Source organism: Phyllopteryx taeniolatus, chromosome 8 (genome assembly GCF_024500385.1).
Source record: "Phyllopteryx taeniolatus isolate TA_2022b chromosome 8, UOR_Ptae_1.2, whole genome shotgun sequence".
NCBI classification, from domain to species: Eukaryota; Metazoa; Chordata; class Actinopteri; order Syngnathiformes; family Syngnathidae; genus Phyllopteryx; species Phyllopteryx taeniolatus.
Window position 1 is genome coordinate 1,405,420 of NC_084509.1, and position 20,016 is coordinate 1,425,435.

Below are 20,016 nucleotides of genomic sequence, written 5' to 3' on the forward strand. Positions count from 1 at the left end.
CATCAATGCCCCGACAGTGAAGCTTCAAAGCCAAAACGTGCCTCAAACTCTTAACTAGTGATTGACAGTTGGGTTTGACACTGAACTTTCAATGCGTGCTTCTGAACTCCAATTCCATTGGACCATTGCTTCAAAGCTCGCTTGAAATCACCTGACTAGTGAACTTTTTTTTTCTCCAGAACTCTCTCACCGATAATACACACATTCATCAATCTTGATTTGTAAATAGAGCATGATATCTAGTCATGCTTGTGCATTAAAGATTTGTCAGATAACAGATGCGCTGCAAACGGCCATATGCGGCAAATGCACGAATGACACGGAACAAAAAACATACGAACACATAAAACTGCAAAAGAAAAATGCTCCATTTAAAACAAAGGCTAAAATCACAGAAAACAACAGCAAAATAAAAATGCTGCAAGATGAAAATGCTGCAATCACAGAAAACAACTGCAAAGGAAAAATGCGGCTTGAAAAAATACTGCAATCACAAATAAATACTGCGAAAGAAAAATGTTCCAAGATTAAAATGCTTCAATCTTGTCACCAAGGTGGAATCTGACAAGTTCACTGAGTTCACCATGGTGCAGGTTTGGGATTCTGACATGTGCATTCTGTGAGTTTGTGATGAAGCAGTTGGAAAGTATGTTGAGATTGAAGCTGTGGAGATAGTTTGTACATAATTGTTCTCCAGCCTGATTGCTCAGAGCAAGGACCCGATCGAGATCTACAGCCAGGCCATTATTGCACTGCTGGTGCGGTAGGCTGACCCCAAGACAGTTTGCACCGTGCTGATACTGTGCAATGATGTCACACATGCATATGTCCCTGCCCTTCATGAAATCGTTTCCAAGAATGGCGCCTACTGCATGTCGTGCAAGATGGCCGTCTCCTACATCGACAGAATCCTTGAAAAGGACGCAATTGAGATGTAACCTTTAGCGGCATGTCTGATTCCAAGTCATTTTTATATTTTTTAATCATTATGTTTAATTGTGATGTTTTTTTTAGCTAATAGGAGGAAATGACATATTACCTTGAGTATTCCCTCCATATTTTGCACTTTCTCTGCTGTTTGTAACTAGTAGTTTTTACACCAAGCATCTTGTGTTCAGCTTCATACCATGATTTATCTGTAAATTGATAGGGAAATTTGAACCATTAAAATCATCCAACTCTCTTGGGGTGGGGGGGATCTTGAACCAGGACACATTTCTTTGGAGACTTTGGGCGTAAGCGCGCACACACACACAACTGGCGCTCGGATTTTCAAGCTATTTTAACACGGTTTTATTACAAACATCAGACATGTAACTATGAGACAAGACACCAGTGTGCATTGAAAAACGGACAATCAAAACTGCTGAAAGGATTGTCGGTAAGTTTGATTGTTGATTTATTTCACAATTGCCATTTCGAAAATAGCGGCACAGTGGATGACTGATTAGCACATCTGCCTAACAGGTCCCAGTCTGAGGTCCTGGGTTCAAATCCATGTGTGGAGTTTGTATGTGCCTGTGTGGATTTTCTCTGGGTACTCTGGCTTCCTCCCAGATTCCAAAAACATGCATGGTAGGTTGATTGAAGGTTGACTTAAATTGTCCGTAGGTGCGAATGGTCGTTTGTCTATGTGTGCCTTGCGATTGGCGACCAGTTCAGGGTGTACCCAGCCTCTCGCCCGCAGTCAGCTGAGATCGGTGCCAGCACACCCGCAACTCTAGTGAGGATAAGCGGTACAGAAAATGAATGGATGTTTAAAAAATTGTCAATACCACATTGTGTGTCTTCAACATGCTCCGCCAACAGAAACACCTCCTCATTGCCTGTAATAACTACACTGACGATGCGAGTAACTGCCTTAAGCCATGTGTAGATGAAGTATGGCGAATGACTCTCTCAGCGTGACATCACCACATCTTCTTTAAAATCTGCTGAACAAAAACCCAGAAACGTAGACCAGTGCATTTTCAACACAACCACCAAAACGGGTGGCCAGGAAGCCATGGTCGCTCCTGATCACAGGTATGGAGGCACAAGGGTATAGAAACTCATCGGGTTCTTCAGCTGCAACAGCTGGGGACATCAGGAGCGCACTCTTGTTCTGTGCTACCACACTGCTTGACCCATTTGGGTCAACACCACTCCTAATCATCATATGTCGGAAAATCATCTGGGACTGTACTGCCATGGGGTTGTTTTACCATCCACCTTTAAAATAAAAAGCAGAAAAGTCCATACCCCACAAAAAACATAAGACAGATGTAATGTATCTTTGACTTCCTTTTTTACATAATGTTCCATTTTGAAATCCATACCGGATGCCCTGATCGAGTTGAGCTCCCAGTGATCATGAATGAACTGATAAACGCAGATATAATACTGCACTTCAATAATAAATTCACAACAATTGTAAAACAGCTGATCTCTCATCTTATAATGCATACTAATGCAATTTGTTGTGAATTGAAGATTTGCTCTCTTCAATGTCAAAACATACATACTATACGTAGATGTAGGATTTTAGTGACAAATGTATTCGAACCACATTACAATTATTTTAAAAAGTGCAGGGTGCCTACTTTTGCCAAGTCTTTGAATGTGGGAGAGGAAGTTGCAGAGTCTCTCGGAGGTAGTGATAGACCTTTGGCCCATGGAGGTGGAGCGTGAGGGCAAACTCTCGCTGGTCCTTTGAGTACTCATGGCTCTTCTTAGCTAGGAGGTCAAGATTAAGCCCTGAAATTCCAGGAGTAGAAAGGAATTAGTAAGACCCTTTTAAAGAATACTCAGGAAGTCCGGACAAAATATAAACATTATATGTGCTCCGATACAGCTAAGTCGAGATTCAATGATTCTGATTCTTGTAGTCAAGATACGATTCAAAATCGATTTTTGATTAAAACAATTTCAATTTATGAATCTAAAATCGTGTTCAGGACCTGCAGAAGTTTGCTGTCTACTAAGAAAAAAGTGTAACATTTTTAAAGCTAAACTAAAATATATAGCAGGCTGCAGGGATGCTGAACTTTGAGAAGTGTGGGAGTTGGGCATCTATTATAGATGTGCCGCATTAGTATTAGCAATCTTTTCCACTGCAATTATTTTGGAGCACCCATACACACACACACACACACACACACACTTTAAAGTTGTACTTTCATTTTACCCGAGTAAAAATCAATCCTGTCTTGCAGCTCTTTGTTAATGAGGTTCTTCTCCTTCAGCTCGTCGAGAAGACAGCGCACCATTTGCTTGGCCCTGCTTTCCCTGATCTTTGCATTCCTGTTCTCCCGTTCCAGGCTCTCCACTCTTGCTAGGGCTTGATCTAGTTTTTTCTTGAGAGGAGTAGCAGAGGGCAATGTGTAGGAGTGATCCTAAGAAAAATAAGAAAATATTTTAAGTGGTTTAAAGTCCCAGTATCATGAAAATAAAGATGTCTTTTAAATTTCACACACAACCGAGAAGACTGTTCCTAACAAACCTGCCAAATTTGAATGAATAAAAAACTCAAGTACATAAAATTAGTGAAAACTGAAAAATCGACCTATTTTCTCAGCTTTCAAGACGCTGTGGGCGTGTCTGCTGAATGCGCTGAAACCATGTCCCGTTCAACTGAAAATCAGATGATCACCACCTGGTGGTCTGCTGGGTCCAATGTGGTGGGGGAAGATGCCAGTCCGATCTGGCAGACTGTTGGATTTATCTTACCCAACATTATAAAAAATAGACACAAAAGGAATGAAGACACTGGTTTCTTTTTCTCATGAGGAGGGCGTATGGGAGATTGTTCAGATCACAGCCTCTCAACACGCTCTAACCAATCTCTCCCGTCGCTCCTGCATTTATTTGAAAATAGGAGGGTTTTTCCCAGACATAATGTTCTAAACAATAAGACACAACACAAAACATTGGACCAACACCTGTCACGTCCCCGACCACATCCGATCACGTCCTTGGTCCAGGCGCCTTTCCATCGGATGATGCTGAGTCATCTTTTCGAAGGCGAGACATCTAAAATCGCCCATAATACTAATGCAAGCTAAGCAAATAAATGATAACTTCTAGAATATATTTAACACAGACCCAAACATATTGTGAAGGTCTGCTGGGAACGTCTGGCAGCATCCCGTTAGGAGTAGTTTCAACTCCCAATTCAATACTACGAAGTTTTCAGTCATTACACATTTTCAGCAGGTACCTTCAAACATGCATAATGTATTGAGAGAAAAATCACTTTAGACTTTAGAGCGTCTTTAAAAAAAAATAATAATTGTTTTAAATGCACTCACAGTTGTGTGGTACTGTCAATCCTTCCTAATCTGTGCAATCCCACAGTCACTACTATTCTGGATATGACAAAATCAGAAAAGTCATGGATTAAGATCAACAGCAGCAGGTGACAATGTAAGATAAACAGTGATTGAAATCCAGATAGTTACAACATTAATACTCACAACAATTGGCTCAGGCTCCAGTTTCATGAAAGGCTGGGGCAAATCCATTGGTTCTTGCGGACATTCAACTATTTTAGGCGCCTGCATGCTTCTACTTGCTACTGGCTAAAATGACAAAAAGCTTGAAATAAATATTAAAATAACATTATTTAACATAGTGTGTTGTTTACCATTTGGATTCTATGCATCTAAAAATGCCTATTGTATGCATATTTTAGCAATACACCTCCTTTTTGATGATGAGCCGGGAAGCTGAAAACTGATGGGATTGCTCCAATTCTGAGTCGGCCAGTTTGGCCAGTCCTGTCCAAGTGCTCAGGTTTAAAATGAGCACTGCACAGCACCGAGGAGCCACTGGCGATGAAGTTGTCTCTCCCGATGGCAACTTCCCACTGCCTCCTTATAGGTTTTTCTTTTGGAAAGCTTAAAAGCATTTTAAGAGAAGGACTGGAGCTAAAAAACTTACTCGACTGCGAGATCATTAAAACTTCAGCGCTCGGAGTTGTGCCTGTGTTCCTCACATAACACACAAACACAGACACACACACACGCGCGTATGGAAAAGTTACGTTTCCAAACCATAAGCACAGCAGCACACATCAATATTCAGGCAGTAGTTGACTTCAGCGAACTCATTTTCAGCATCATTTGATTGACAGGTGACACGTCACAGTCCAGCAGATCGAGGGCGGGCCTTATTTTAGATTTAATCCAATATTTAACCAGGTAAAATCTTATTGAGAGGTGAAATCGCTTTTTCAAAAGCCAAGAGGCAGCAGAAATTATATAGTACATAACATGACAATATTCATACAATAAATGAAAATAAAGACAAAAAAAATACAGTAGCAGTGATATTAAAATGTATGGCATCTGATTTAAAAACAGACAAGCCCAAATGCTTTTGAGTTCATACATGGTGTTTTTTAATTTTATTTTATTCATTCAAATTTAGCAGGCTTTAAGACATTTTTGGGGTCTCTTTAGTGGGTTAATGACTCTATACCTATGTGTCAAACTATTTGTTTGAGTGCAGTTTTTGCGAACAGTCTGTGTGCTTTATTTAGATTTTTTATTTATCCAAGGATATTTAGTGTTGTACATTACAATGCCAATGTTCAATGTTCTTTGATAATGTTCTTAAAAATGATGTATTTGAATTATTATAATCTATCATATCAGTGGCATTAAAAAGAAAAAACATCAACGATACCATCGTTCATCATGATAGTTTTTGGGAAAATATATCGTCATAAAAAAATTGCTATTGTGGCAGGTTAAAACATATTGAGAGAGCAAGATATGCTGCTACAAAAAAAAATATGTGAAAAGACTTATCGTGAAAGTATTTACCAGTAATACAACGTAAATTGAATTGAGTTAAAAATTTGAAGAAATTTATATATTTGATTTGCAAGTCGATTTACAGTGAGTGCCCTAAATTTTCTGTGTTGGCCCCTAACATTTTAAATAAAGGGCTCATAATAAAGAAAAAAAGCAAAGTCAGTCTGGTCTAAGGGTTAACTTTTTTTTTTATCCATTTCAGGTATCAATTTCAAAAAAAAAAAAAACAAACAAAAAAAAAAACTATATGAGACCTAGCAGGTTATATAGATCACAACTTGTTCAGATTTGGAGCAGCTCCATTAAGCTCCATGCATTTCATACGGACAAAACTATCGTTCAAATTTACTTGTGAAAGGTAATTTTCTGTGCTTTGGCCTTGGCATTACGGCCATTTTTGCAAACGCGAGCCACACAATAATCTGGCATCTTCGTACCTTCGAGGGTCTTAAATGCAAACATACACGTAATTTGTTACGATTATCAACACACCCACGTCTTGTATCATAGCTACGAACATGTCTGATGTTTGTAACAATCCAACCTGTGTCAAAATCCGTAAAGAATTCAGAGAGTTGCGATTGTTATAACAGCGCCAAACATACCTCAATACGAGTAATTTATTTTTCTTTTCCTTCTTCTTCTTCAGCGGTTTGCAAACTGTCGTCGTCCATTAGACGCCACCTATTGATCACAAACGATTACTGCACAGGCTTGGAGACCACTGTCTCAGGCTTGGAGACCAGTCTTCTGCAATAATAATTCAGGGCAAATAAATCAAAAGAACAAAATTGAATAAAAAAAGGAGCTTGGATTTTTAAGGTTTAGATGATCTATAATTGCTGTCCTCAAAAATTCAAATACATTTCTTTCATCTTTTGCTTGTTTTCTCAAAATTCTTCTCTCCTGTATTAATTAACCATCTATTTAATTTGTTCCTATCTCTATTTTTTACACTTCATAATTGCATGTTAAATTGATTCCATTTTACTGCATATTTCCCATTTTCATGTTTTCCCATAATTCCGTTTTATTTAATCAAGAATGTCCTATCAGCATTGAAAGGATTGTTTCTTCCTTTTGACAGTGACCTTGTCTAATTTCTCCCACTAAATTGTTGACAATTCTATCCTTCTACTTCCTTTGTTCCACCAAAATAATTATATTTCTGCAAGTTGTTGCAGTTGCAAAATTGTGGCAGTTTCAGCATTAGAAACAATAATATCAATACATTTTACGAGTGAAAACTTTTAAGCGTTGGCTTGAAGTATACACTCTCAAGTCCTCTTGTATTATATCTATTCGAATTACCTTTGAAAGCACAAAGGGTTGAAGAGGCTATGGATTTGGGGACATTTATTTTACTTCAAGGGAAAAAGTAATGCTAAATTTCAGAGAACTTGCAAACCAAAAAAATAACTATGGTTCATTAAACTTTATGGAGAGGTAGTGCATGTGCCAAGGAAGAAAGAGACAAGGTGAAAGATGGAAATTCAGATTTAATGAAAAAAAAAAAAGTAAAATAATAAAAAAACAGTGGGACAGTTAATTTACTTTCTATTCACCTTCTGTCTCATAATCAAACACTAAAAAATACAAACATTTGCACGTTTTATTTCCACTTTTGTTAACAGTTCGATCATGGCAGAGGTCTGCACTCTACTGAATATATTGATATTGTAGTTCCATCATGTATTCTCTTTGGCTGTTAAAATAATCTTTGATTTTACCTTTGATTGCACTGCATTCGCTTGCAGAAATTTAGATCTCCTAATTGACTTCAACTCTGAGAGTTCTTCTTTAAAATGACACACCAGTTGCCCTGATCATGGTAGCTACTCTGCACATTGACTCCCTCCACCTGCACACACAGCTGCTCTAGCTCTCCCTGCTGGAACACATGGTAATAACGGTGGAAGACGGGCGCTGGGCCGCTCTGCTTCTCTGACTCATGATGACTGTCAGCATTATTGTTGGATCTAATGCTGGAGACAGGGCCGACTGGACAAGAGTCTGTTGAAATCTTTTTACATTTTGTTTTGGCTATATCTGTCCTCGCCACTCCTAAGTCACCTTCCCTTCTTTTTCCTCCTTTCCCCTCTTTCAGATGCCACGGAACCAGAAGGTCCTGAGAGTGGAAGGCTGTGCGATTAACATGAACACTAAGTTTGTCATCAGTCACTTTGTAATGATCTGCAAGACTATTCTTGTTATCTTCAGGGTTGCTACTGGCACGGGCACCGGATTTTCCATCAGGGTCAGGGGTGTCTTTGGATGTGTCGTTTCTAGTGTTGTGGTCTTTGAGGTACTTGGATTTCTGCTGCTTGTACTCTTGCTCAAAAGCCCAGACATAGATGAGAGCATGACCGCCAGGCTTCAAAAGTCTCACCAACTCCTTCACAGCTGCCAAGCGACGCTCCTAAGACACAATCATTCACAAACACACACACACGTATAATTTTTATTTTATAAATAACATTTTAAAAAGTCAGTAAGCAGCTATACATGCCTACATAAAAAAATGGCTGATTTGATCTGAGAAATGTCATTTATAAATATATGGGCAGAAGATTAGGGAAACCACGACTTTTGCCTGCAGGAGGTGAAAGTGGGAAAATAAGGAGTGAGACATCATTGATGCTGGATAAAAGGATTTAAATTTCTGTTGTAGTTAATCTCAATGTGTGTCTGCATGTGTGCTTTTACGCTACATACTGGTGTGGAAAAGTGGTGTATGACAGCTATAGAGATGCAGGCGTCACAAGTCGCCGTTCGAAGCGGGACACAGAGGGCATCGGACACAAATGCCTGGAAACCTCGGTCGGCACAGATTTGGACGAGGGCACTGCTCCGGTCACAGCCCACCTGGAAAACAAGAGAAAAGGCAAACATCGCAATCGTGATATGATCTTTTCCACCCAAAGACAGAGTTGACTATAAACAAAATGCGACAAAAACAGTTTTTAAGTGCTGCAGGTGCTCAATGCAGGTAACAAGCATAAGGATAACATACAGACACCACACAGGAAGGCCAGAGCCTGGATTTGAACCTCAGAAATGTAAGGCAAAAATGCTAACCACTTACCACAATAGGTAACTAGTACTTAAAAAAAGAATGTGTAAAATCTGCAAGTTCAAGAGGTTTCACATATGGAAGAGGTTGTGGAGGAGAGTTTGTCTCATGCAAATATTTTCCTCAGTTTTGTGTGTCTAAATAAATTACTTCCTCTAATAAGATACTGTTACAAGTCATTCATTTGTCAGGTTTTTAGTTGTTTGTGGTGTACAGACATTTTATTTTGCTATGCAGGAAAAAGGAAGAAAAATGATCACAATTGATGATCCGTAAACTGTGACACAGCTGCACTTGCATGAATGACTGTTTGGAAGCTCTATTGTTTTGTCAGTTGACGTGACTCTGAGACACTTGAATGATAAAGTGGCAATTACAGTCACGCAATTACAAGATAATAGTAAGATAAATCAAATAGTACTCACACTAATTACCTCCGGGTTGACACCCAGATACTTCCCATTTCCACAACCAACATCAGCCAGCACATTTCCAGGCAAGAGCGAGGACAAGAAGTGGCACACACGTGGCCAGGGGGAGTGGCGCGTGCTGCTGAAGTGGGGGGCGATTGCATCGTACACCTGGTGAACGTACTCCTCCTCCAAACGGGCTGCATCACAGTGGCCTTGAGGAAGCGAGGGGGGAGATGGTGGAGAAGGCGATCCTTGACTATCGCAGGCAGAGGGAAAAGCTGAAATGTGTGTGATAAGAGAAGAACAAAATCAGCCAAACAAGTCCCTGCAAAGCAATTTCTGAGAAGCAGTGAGGAAAACGAACTGTAACCTTCAGTATTTTAGTTATTTTTGTTCTTTCACCTGCTGTGTATTTTACTTTGCACTCTCTGTATTGTACAATCCATTACACAATGTATGCTTGATTGCATTGGGATGTGTGACAATTCATATTGTTACTGAACCTAACCAGTATTTGGACACATTCTGTAATCTAAGTAACAAAACAACCAAGAAAATACAACTTCACTTTGACCAGCAAGCCAAGAGATCATTATCTTGTACAAAAATTAGAACACAGCAGATGTGGAACATATTTGTAAAATATATTTTAAAAAGTTAAATACAGCATCATGCCATTGTGCACTTGAATAGGGCTCACCACAGGAGCAGGGTTCACGTCGGATCTTGCGGAAAGTGAAAGATGTGCGGGTGCCCCTTTTATTCAAGGTGAGGTGGTTGAGGTCCCCTAAGTCACATGTAGGAGTCTGGGGTTGTGAGTCGCAGGCTGGCACCATGTCAAATTTACGAGGAGTGATACTAGTAAAGGAAAAAAAAAAGAGACACTAAATACAGATCAAACTGCATACGAAGTTAAAAGAAAGGTCAGTGTATAGCCAATATCCATGCCTTTAACACAATGGGAAAGAGAGAGGCACTTTCTGTCCTCTGAGAGTCCAAAAGATGTTCATGATGAATTGAATCAAAAATGGAACCCCTGCAGTGAACTCACCCATGTGTCCAGAGATAACGGCTCTCTCCTTGCATCACCAAGAGGCTCCGTCCTGGCAAAAACACATTTACAACACGACCGTCCGGATGACGAAACTCCATCACGGTCTGTAAGAAGCCAGGCAGAAACTATAAGATCACAAACAATAACATGAAGCTAGCGAGGGATGTAGGAACAGCACGTCTGTAAACAAAAGAAATGAGCCAATGCTTTTTGTTTAGTGACCTCAACGGCACCAAATAATATCCTGCTGATGAGCCTATTATATTGCTTCAAGGCTGTAACATCTTGGACCGCTACGATCCCAATTCCTTCCTTTCACTGAAATATTTAAAATGTCACCTACAGAAGAAAAGACAGTCACGGTAGTGCTCACTTTGTCACTAACAAGTAGCAGAAGCATATGCATAACAGAGTCAAGTGTTTGATCCTAATGATTCCTGTCCTTTCCGGAGCAGAACAGCGGGAACTCTTGAGGGAAATTACACCAACACTATTTCCAAGTGAATCATGCACAACTTCTAAGACCAGGTAAATTACATTTTGTGAAGAAAAGACCTGTGTGCGTGCTTGCGTGCGTGCGTATGTGTGCAACGTGCAGATGTGTGTTGATGGAACACTGGCAAATGAATCTGACTTTTCGCTGAAACAACAGTTGAACATGCTCCCCTATAAAGACACACACATCCTGCAGAGGGACGACAAATGAGACAATCAATGCTGCCAGGGACACTTTACTGTACAGTAGGATAATTGTCACAAACGTACACACGTATGGGCACTATATTATGTGCAGTAATCATGATCTAATAAGATTGATCATGATCTAATAAGATTGAAGACCAGAGAATGGGATAGATTATGCATTTATTTCACAATTGAAAATAATTCCCATGTGTCTTAATGACATGACTGTGACATGCGTTCATTAAAATACGCCAAGAAACATTAGAGAGTTCAAACGGTTGCTATTTTCAGAAGAGGAGCCCATATAGAGCAAGAGTGTCAAACTCAAATTCACAGTGGGGCAATATTAAAAAGTGGGAAAAAGAGTCAAACTTAATATTTACTGAAAATTGACTGCGATTATGCATATTTGCCCTTCACTCCGGATATGTAATGTTAAACCTCATTTTATGGAAACAAACTTAACTGAATCTGGAATAAGCAAACTTTAATATTATAAACACATGAGAAATCAAATGTGCAATAAAAGACCAAGACAGTAGTATTTGTTTCTTATTTAAATAGATAGAATCTGTAGATCTGAAATCTAAAATTGGTCGTGAACATATAATCTGCCTCCCACCTGTCTCAAAAGCTCCCGTTTTCCATCTTTCGTTTGGCGATTTTTGGAAAGGGGAGGTATAAATTTGCCCGAGGAGACTGGCAGCATTGTTGCTCATGACTGCAACAAAAAAGGAGGGGGTGCCTGTCGGTCTTGACTGACGCGCCAACACACTAGCAAAGCATTTTGGAATTAGTAGTATTAGTGGCGCATGCGCTACACATTGACGGGCCAGCTCTAACACACATTTGATATGGTTTCACGGGCCGAATGGGCCTGAGCTTGACATATATGCTATAGCGTGTGGGAAATAGCAAGCAGCAAGTCATAAATTTCGTGTGTGGCTCTGCTCGTGGCTTATGCATCGGACACGTCGCTAAACATAAATACTCATCCACCCCCAACGTGTTGACAACTTCACTGAGCAATCAAATATGTGCCACTTATCAGAAGCTAATGCTAATCTGTGCTCCCAAGCGGCGGCTCTTTGTTCAGCCTAGCTGCCAAGTCATAGGTGGAATAATAATGAAAAATAGCCAAATTGTGATGAAACAATTAGGCAACAGAAGGGCTTGCTCGCAGACACATTTTCAGAAATGGTCAAATATCAAATTTTTTCCTTCGTTGTTTTGATACTTGTGAGTGGGGTATGGTACTCCGGAGACCCAACTATTAGTATCCTGTGCAAGTGATTAAAAAGTAAATTTTGCATATGTCCCCTCCAAATGTTTCTTACTGTGGTTGTAATTTGCAATAGTTCAGGACTGAACGATATCATACTGAGAGATTTTAGAAGGATTTGGTTACTGTATAGATATAATATACATTATACAATATACATTTATTTCAGAACTTCTTTAGAAAACCCTTTTGGGGATGGGTGAATGAGAACAATTGCTCAAAAGGTGCTTTTTTTTCTATTACATTACAGTATGGCTGAAAGTACTTTGGTGTCAGTAAAAGTAACTTTATACCTTTGCCCCCAGGCTTAGTGAAAGGATGGTGTCCTCAAAGGCAGAGTGAGTGTCCACGTGAGGAGGTATACCTACAAATGTGACAAATAAGCATTTTTGTAACATGTTTCTTTCATACTTAAAGCCAAAGCTTGTTTGTGAGCGCAAACATTTTTTTTTTTATGAATCCCATCTGAATAAAACGTTTTCTGTTCATTTAATTAGATGATTCGACAATGACTTTGTAAACGTGACTAATGAAACTGTACTATATAATCCCTGCATACAACCGACAGTGCCGTGAAAAAGTATTGCCCCGTTTCTCAAATTCTTATATGTTTGCAGTTTCCCCTCTTGATTGTTTAAGATCCTCATACAAATGTAAATATCAAACAAAGATAACCCAAGTAAATATAAAATGCTGTTTTTAAATCATAATTTAATTTATTAAGGGGGGGAAAAAATATTCAAAGGTACAAAGGCCTATATCAGAAAATTATCTTAAAAAGGCTGTTCATGCCCAAAAGCCCTCCATTGTTGCTGAATTACAACAATTCTGCAAGGAAGAATTGGCCAAAATATCTCCACAGAGTTATAGAAAATGCTTATTTTAGCTGTGGCTGCTCAGGATGGCCCAACCAGTTATTAGGTTTAGAGGGCCAATAGTTTTTCACACAGGACAAGGTAGCTTTGAATAGTTTTTCTTTGAATAGTTTTTTTTCTCTTAATAAATAAAATCACCATTTAAGAACTGTATTTTATGTTTACTTGGGTGATCTTTGTCTGATATTTACATTTGTTTCATCTTAAACACTAAAGTGGGGAAACTATGCAAAAAAACTAAGCGTTTGAGAAGGGGGCCAATACTTTTTCACAGCACTATAGTGACGTTTACGTGTGCCTGAAATCCCTCCTGAGCCCTCTTCAAGCTACGTTTATTTTTTTTAATTTTTCTTCCATCCATCCATTTTCAAAACCGAGCAGCTATGATGGAATACTGTATGTGTACATATGCAAGAACAAACCCTGTCCAGACGCATACTGGTTCACAGTCAGTTGGTCGGGCATATACTTTGTATGTCGATTCTCCATACACCTCTCCAGTACAGGCTGACACTCCTCTGGAAGACCTGGATACACACACCTTTGCATTCACATTCTGCTTCCACCGTTAATTATGCAGATGAAAAGGTGTGAAAATAGTTACAATTACTCTTACAGTTAAATGCAACTCATCTTACCTACAGTTAATGGCTTGTCCTTGTCCACATTGTTGCTGTCATAGCAAAATTCAAAGCCAAAATGTTTGACTCGTCTGTGCTTCAGAGCTTTTTGAGCTATAATAATAGAACATTACATTTGAGTTGGCAAACCAGGAAAACGATAAGTCATCAACATAATAAAATATACTATTGTTGTGGTTATATACCTACATATGTAGTAATAACTGCAAAGTGCATTTAAGGCTCCAAGATACATTTGGAATAGATTATGTTCAGATTTTGAAGGTTTCATTTTGGATGAATATTGAGCTTTATGTCAAACTTCAGCCGTGTACTACCAGCTGCCTCCATGTCAGCAATGTCTTATTGTCATTTTCATCTCTAAGTGCAATTCTATTTTAGTAGCATATCAATTTAACACTTGACATTTTGTTGCTATTTTATAATTAAAATACCAGAAATCAACAAAGTCACTTAAACATTTTTTAATATGTTTTGTGTAGTTTTGGAAGGACTTACAATTTATTTCAATATGCGTCAGCAACCATAACATATTACACACATCACATGAGCCCTCCTTACCGGTGACATCATCATTAGTAGACGACCAGTCAATTGCAGCAAGCAGCAGAGCTTCTTCCTCTGGAGAAACAAAGTCCTCCACTAACACCAGTCCAGCTGGCCAAGTCACACATGCCTGCTGCTCACACGGTACTGTAAATGTACATATAAACGTCGTTTGGGGGGATGGGGGTGGGGGGGGGGGGATGTCTTTCAGAATGACCGATAATGACTGCAGTGTCATGGAACCAAACTAGCCTCTTTACAACAATCAGTCTCAATTTTCTAGAGTTGGGTGCACAATGCAATTCATCAACCCTCTGGTCCCAAAGCCAAGTCAGATGGCAAAATGCGCAGTACCTGAGTCAACAAAGCTAAGATAAAGTGTGACACCATTCTCCTCTCCACACTGAAGTTTTTGACCATTCAGGTGGATGTGAGCTTTCCGGGCATTCTCCTCAGAGCTGTATAAAAAGCAACACTATAAGGAGGCAAATATATTAAAGCTTTCCAAAACATGGGAGTATTATTGATATTACCCATATGTGACAAAAGCATAGGGCTTGTGAGGGGGCATCAGGATGGTCTCCACCTCTCCCATCTCTTTCAGCACAGCAGACAGCTCCTCCCTACTGACACCATTCCCCAGGCCGCCATTAGCCACCACCAAACTCTGTTGAGGACAAACAAATACATTTCCCATTGGACAATCTGATGCAAAACTGTCATAAAACAGTCATCCTAAAATGTATTCTCACACAGCCAGAAAACAATATCTGAATGTTAGATGCCGCTCCATTCCTTAGCTTCTCTGCGGTGCATATGGTTAAAGATAACAAAACAAAACAAATAAACTGGATTGTTTGTTGCTTTTTACGTATACCATAAATACAACCCCAATTCCAATGAAGTTGGGACATTGTGTTAAACAAATAAAAACAGAATACAATGATTTGCAAATCATGTTCAACCTATAATTAATTGAATACACTACAAAGACAAGATATTTAATGTTAAAACTGATGAACTTTATTGTTTTTAGCAAATAATCATTAACTTTGAATTTTATGGCTGCAACACGTTCCAAAAAAGCTGGGACAGGGTCATGTTTACCACTGTGTTACATCACCTTTTCTTTTCTCAACATTCAATAAACGTTTGGTAACTGAGGACACTAATTGTTGAAGCTTTGTAGGTGGAATTCTTTCCCATTCTTGCTTGATGTACAGCTTCAGCTGTTCTACAGTCCGGGGTCTACGTTGTCGTATTTTATGCTTCATAATCCGCCACAATGGGAGACAGGTCTGGACTACAGGCAGGCCAGTCTAGTACCCCCAATCTGTTACTAGGAAGCCACACTGTTGTAACACGTGCAGAATGTGGTTTGGCATTGTCTTGCTGAAATAAGCAGGGGCGTCCATGAATAAGACGTTGCTTGGATGGCAGCATATGTTTCTCCAAAACCTGTATGTACCTTTCAGCATTAATGGTACCTTCACAGATGTGTAATTTACCCATGACATTCGCACTAACACAACCCCATACCATCACAGATGCTGGCTTTTGAACTGTGCGTCCATAACAGTCCGCATGGTTCTTTTCCTCTTTGGCCCGGACACGACATCCACAATTTCCATAAAACAATTTGAAATGTGAACTCGTCGGACCACAGAACACTTTTCCACTTTGCATCAGTACATCTTGGATAAGCTCGGGCCCAGAGAAGCCGGCGGCGTTTCTGGGTGTTGTTGATAAATGGCTTTTGCTTTGCATAGTAGAGTTTCAAGTTGCACTTACGGAGTAGCGCCGAACTGTATTTACTGACATTGGTTTTCTGAAGTGTTCTTGAGCCCATTTACACATTGATGGCGGTTTTTGATGCAGTGCCGCCTGAGGGATCGAAGGTCACAGGCATTCAATGTTGGTTTTCGGCCTTGCCGCTTACATGCAGTAATTTCTCCAGATTCTCTGAACCTGTTGATGATATTATGGACCGCAGATGATGAAATCCCTAAATTCCTTGCAATTGTACGTTGAGGAACATTGTCCTTAAACTGTTCGACTATTTTCTCATGCACTTGTTCACAAAGAGGTGAACCGCGCCCCATCTTTGGAATTGGGGTTGTACGTACATACAGTTGTGCTGAATGTATTGTCTATTATTATCTTTGTCTAAAAAAAAACGTTTTAAATCCTTCTCTCACTATTCTGGCCTTTAGCAATTTTGGAAATCCTAATTGACCTAAAACAGGAAAAGTTTAGTTTTATTTCGTGTCAGACAGTCAAGAAGAAAAAAAAAAAAAAAGCATAATGTGTCTTTTTATACAGTCATGGTGAAAAATATTGGCCAGAGGTTCCAACATTTTTTAGCACACACACACACACACCCCCACCCACCCACCCACCCACCCATCCATCCATTCATCCATTCATCCATTCATTCATTCATTCATTCTCTTAGAAACCACTTATCCTCACTAGGGTCGCGGGCGTGTTGGCGCCTATCTCATCTGACTGGGCGAGAGGTGGGGCAAACCCTGTACTGGTCGCCAGCCAATCGCAGGGCACATATAAAACATATACAAACAATCATTCACATTCACACTCATATGCACATCTTTGGGCAATTTGGAGTCATCAATTAATTTACCATGCATGTTTTTGGAATGTGGGAGGAAAGCGGAGAAACCCCACAAAGGCAAGGGGAGAACATGTAAACTCCACACGGGCGAATTCCCTAATGCTCACATCAAACTCCTAATGCGTTCAATGTTAGAAAAACGAGTGTTGTCGCTGTATGACACTGACAGCGTCCACTTCCTGTGATCAAAATATATATACATATATTGAATTGTATGTGTTACCTTAGTGGGTTCCAACGCAGTACTGATTCCTTCGTGTTTCAGCAAAGTGTGACTGGATTTAATTTGTTTACGGAGGAGTTTCTTGTCAACTTTACTCCTTCGGTAGGCTTTCAAGTTATTTTCCACATTTACGTCCATTGTGCGTCTGTTCAGTTTTGTCCGGAAGAAACATTGAAGAGACATTGATGGTTCCTAGACTGATTCTGGATTATCTGAACCAGAGAGAGGTGGTTATAATAATAATAATAATAATAATTTATATTATTATTATTATTATTATTATTATTATTATTATTATTATTATTATATATATATATATATATATATATAGAGCGAGAGAGAGAGAGAGAGAGAGAGAGATAATATTATATAATTATTATTATTATTATATTATAATTATAACAAAGCTGGGATAGGCTCCAGCACGCCCGCGACCCTCGTGAGGAGAAGCAGCTCAGAAAATTGATGTATGGGTGGATAATAATTACTGTGATTGACTGGCGACCAGTTCAGGGATAGTGTGACTCTCCTGGGAGACTTTGCCAAAGAAGAAGTCATTCACATATTAGCAGGCCCTTGAATTGTAAGTAATAAATGGGTGGATGCACGTGTTAGTCTGAATTCATGTCAGTCACTATCAATGTATTTCTGTAAATCTTTGTATTTGCTGGTTTGCACGAACCATGGGGATGTGTATCCTTGTGTGCCAACATACTCTAGTTCGCGCGCACGTGTGTGTGTGTGTGTGTGTGTGTGTGTGTTGTGTAATGTAGGAATCACCTGTCTTTAGCCATCTAAATCCTGTAATTGCAGCACCAGGCTGGGTTTGCCAGTGGGAGCCCTTTGTCGTCAGAATAGTCTGCAAAACAGCAGCTGCTCAGAAAGCGAAGCACACGACTGATCCTTTCTACATGATAACAACAGTCGGCTCCATCTATTTTTAAAGCACTTCAAATAATTTTTTTATTTTTATGAACACGGGATGATCTGAGTTCTACTTAAAAAAAAAAAAAAGCAGTCAAGTCACTGGGCAGTAAGTAACAAACTAAATTAGAATCTCCAAAGAGGACCACAGTCTGTTCCGTGTCGTTGTAAAATCTTTATTAACTGTACATGCAATGTGTTAATTCCGACTTTAACATTCTTGACTGTAATTTAAGTGTAAAATATGTTAACCATTGTTAAAAGGCTGTATCAACAATAATAATGAGCTGAAACAAACTTTATAAAGTTTGTTTTGGCTTATTATTATTGAATGACATGCTTTATTAACATTCGCCAAATTGGTGATTGCACAGCAGAAGGGAGTATACAAGTCGCTTCATATACATACAGCTCACTTTCTGTTGTGCATTCTGTTCTTATTCTTTATTCATTATTATTGTAGACTTATTCATAAGTGAGTGCAGCGCAAAAAGAGTTGTCTTGACATGAAAGGATGCCTTTCTCAACTGTGGAAACACGGCATCTCAGGTGATTTGCTGACATCAGTATTTGTGAGCTTATACAAACCCCAATTCCAATGAAGTTGAGACATTGTGTAAAATGTAAATAAAAACAGAATACAGTGATTTGTAAATCCTTTGCAAGCTATATTTAATTAAACACACTACAAAAACACGAAAGATGTACAATATATGAACAACACCCAAAAAAACCAGCGGCTTCTCTGGGCCTGAGCTCATCTGAGATGGACTGCTGCTAAGTGGAAAAGTGTACTGTGGTTTGTCCACATTTCAAAGTGTTTTTGGAAATCATGGACATTGTGTCCTCTGGCCCAAAGAGGAAAAGGACCATCCGGAATGTTATCAGAGTTCAAAAGCCAGCATCTGTGATGGTATGGGGAGGTGTTAGTGCCCATGGCATGCTGAAAGGTACATACAGGTTTTGGAGCAACATATGCTGCCATCCAAGCATTGTCTTTTTTTTCAGCAAGACAAAACCAAGGCACATTCTGCACAAGTTACAACAGCGTGACTTCGTAGTAAAAGAGTGCGAGTATGAGACTGACCTGCTAGCAGTCCAGACCTGTTTCCCATAGAAAATGTGTGACAAATTATGAAGCGCAAAACACGATAGCAGAGACAGTGGATTGTTGAACAACTAAAGCAGTACATCAAGCAAGATTGGGAAAGAAATCCACCTACAAAGCTTTAACAATTAGTGTCTTCAGTTCTCATACGCTTATTGAGTGTTGTTTAAAGGAAAGGTTGAAGGCATCAAGTTTAAATTGAGTGAATATTTGCACAAAAAAAAAGTTAATCTGTTTGAACCTTAAATGTCTTTGTAGTGTATTCAATGGAACATAGGGTGGAAAGGATTTGAAAGGCATTGTATTCTGTTTTTATTTACATTTCAAGGATCTCGTTTGATGTGTGTCCCTCGTCCGAGACGCACAAAAATGAGCAGGGATGCATAAAGCATGGTGACCTGCGTCCACAGATGCACAGCATTGGTTACCCACGTACAGTAAATGTGTGTGTGTGTTGCTGAAGTGCTTCAGCGAATCATTATCCACTAAAAGTACGAGTCCTATCTTGATGCTAGCCAGTAGCCAATCAGAGGCAGAGTGTAGCGGGTTATCGTTCTATGAATACAACGCAAACTTTTTTCCGGACTCGATAAATTGTCATTGTAGTGGTAACACCTGGCACGCTGCTCAGGAAGGCAGCAAGGCGCCTTTGGAACGCCGTTGGCTCCGTATGCACACAAGTGCGGCACTTTAGGGAATGTCAACTATTTATTCATGGCTTAAACTACTCCGGCGTAGTGCCGTAAATCTGGTGTATGGT

General features: G+C 39.5%; 2 protein-coding genes across 5 annotated transcripts; both read right to left on the bottom strand.

The window, feature by feature from the left end:
- Positions 1-1,382: 1,382 nt before the first annotated feature.
- LOC133482366 (THAP domain-containing protein 6-like) lies at positions 1,383-6,397 on the bottom strand. The gene is made up of 4 exons (XM_061782427.1): positions 4,679-6,397; positions 3,167-3,374; positions 2,583-2,736; positions 1,383-1,720 (listed from the first exon to the last, which is right to left on the bottom strand). Exons 1-4 carry the CDS (start codon positions 4,934-4,936, stop codon positions 1,630-1,632), a joined length of 711 nt encoding a protein of 236 aa, XP_061638411.1. The 5' UTR covers positions 4,937-6,397; the 3' UTR covers positions 1,383-1,629.
- Positions 6,398-7,277: 880 nt separating this feature from the next.
- On the bottom strand, positions 7,278-17,401 carry alkbh8 (alkB homolog 8, tRNA methyltransferase). 4 transcript variants are annotated; one of them, XM_061781766.1, is made up of 13 exons: positions 17,225-17,401; positions 16,158-16,334; positions 14,900-15,033; positions 14,721-14,824; positions 14,382-14,513; positions 13,818-13,913; positions 13,602-13,706; positions 12,598-12,668; positions 10,336-10,442; positions 9,985-10,142; positions 9,297-9,562; positions 8,514-8,663; positions 7,278-8,217 (listed from the first exon to the last, which is right to left on the bottom strand). In XM_061781766.1, exons 2-13 carry the CDS (start codon positions 16,221-16,223, stop codon positions 7,579-7,581), a joined length of 2,028 nt encoding a protein of 675 aa, XP_061637750.1. In that variant the 5' UTR covers positions 16,224-16,334; positions 17,225-17,401; the 3' UTR covers positions 7,278-7,578. The 4 variants fall into 4 exon arrangements, with proteins under 4 accessions (XP_061637750.1, XP_061637748.1, XP_061637751.1 ...); XM_061781764.1 differs by lacking the exon at positions 16,158-16,334; XM_061781767.1 differs by lacking the exon at positions 14,721-14,824 and having other exon boundaries at positions 17,225-17,399.
- Positions 17,402-20,016: the final 2,615 nt, after the last annotated feature.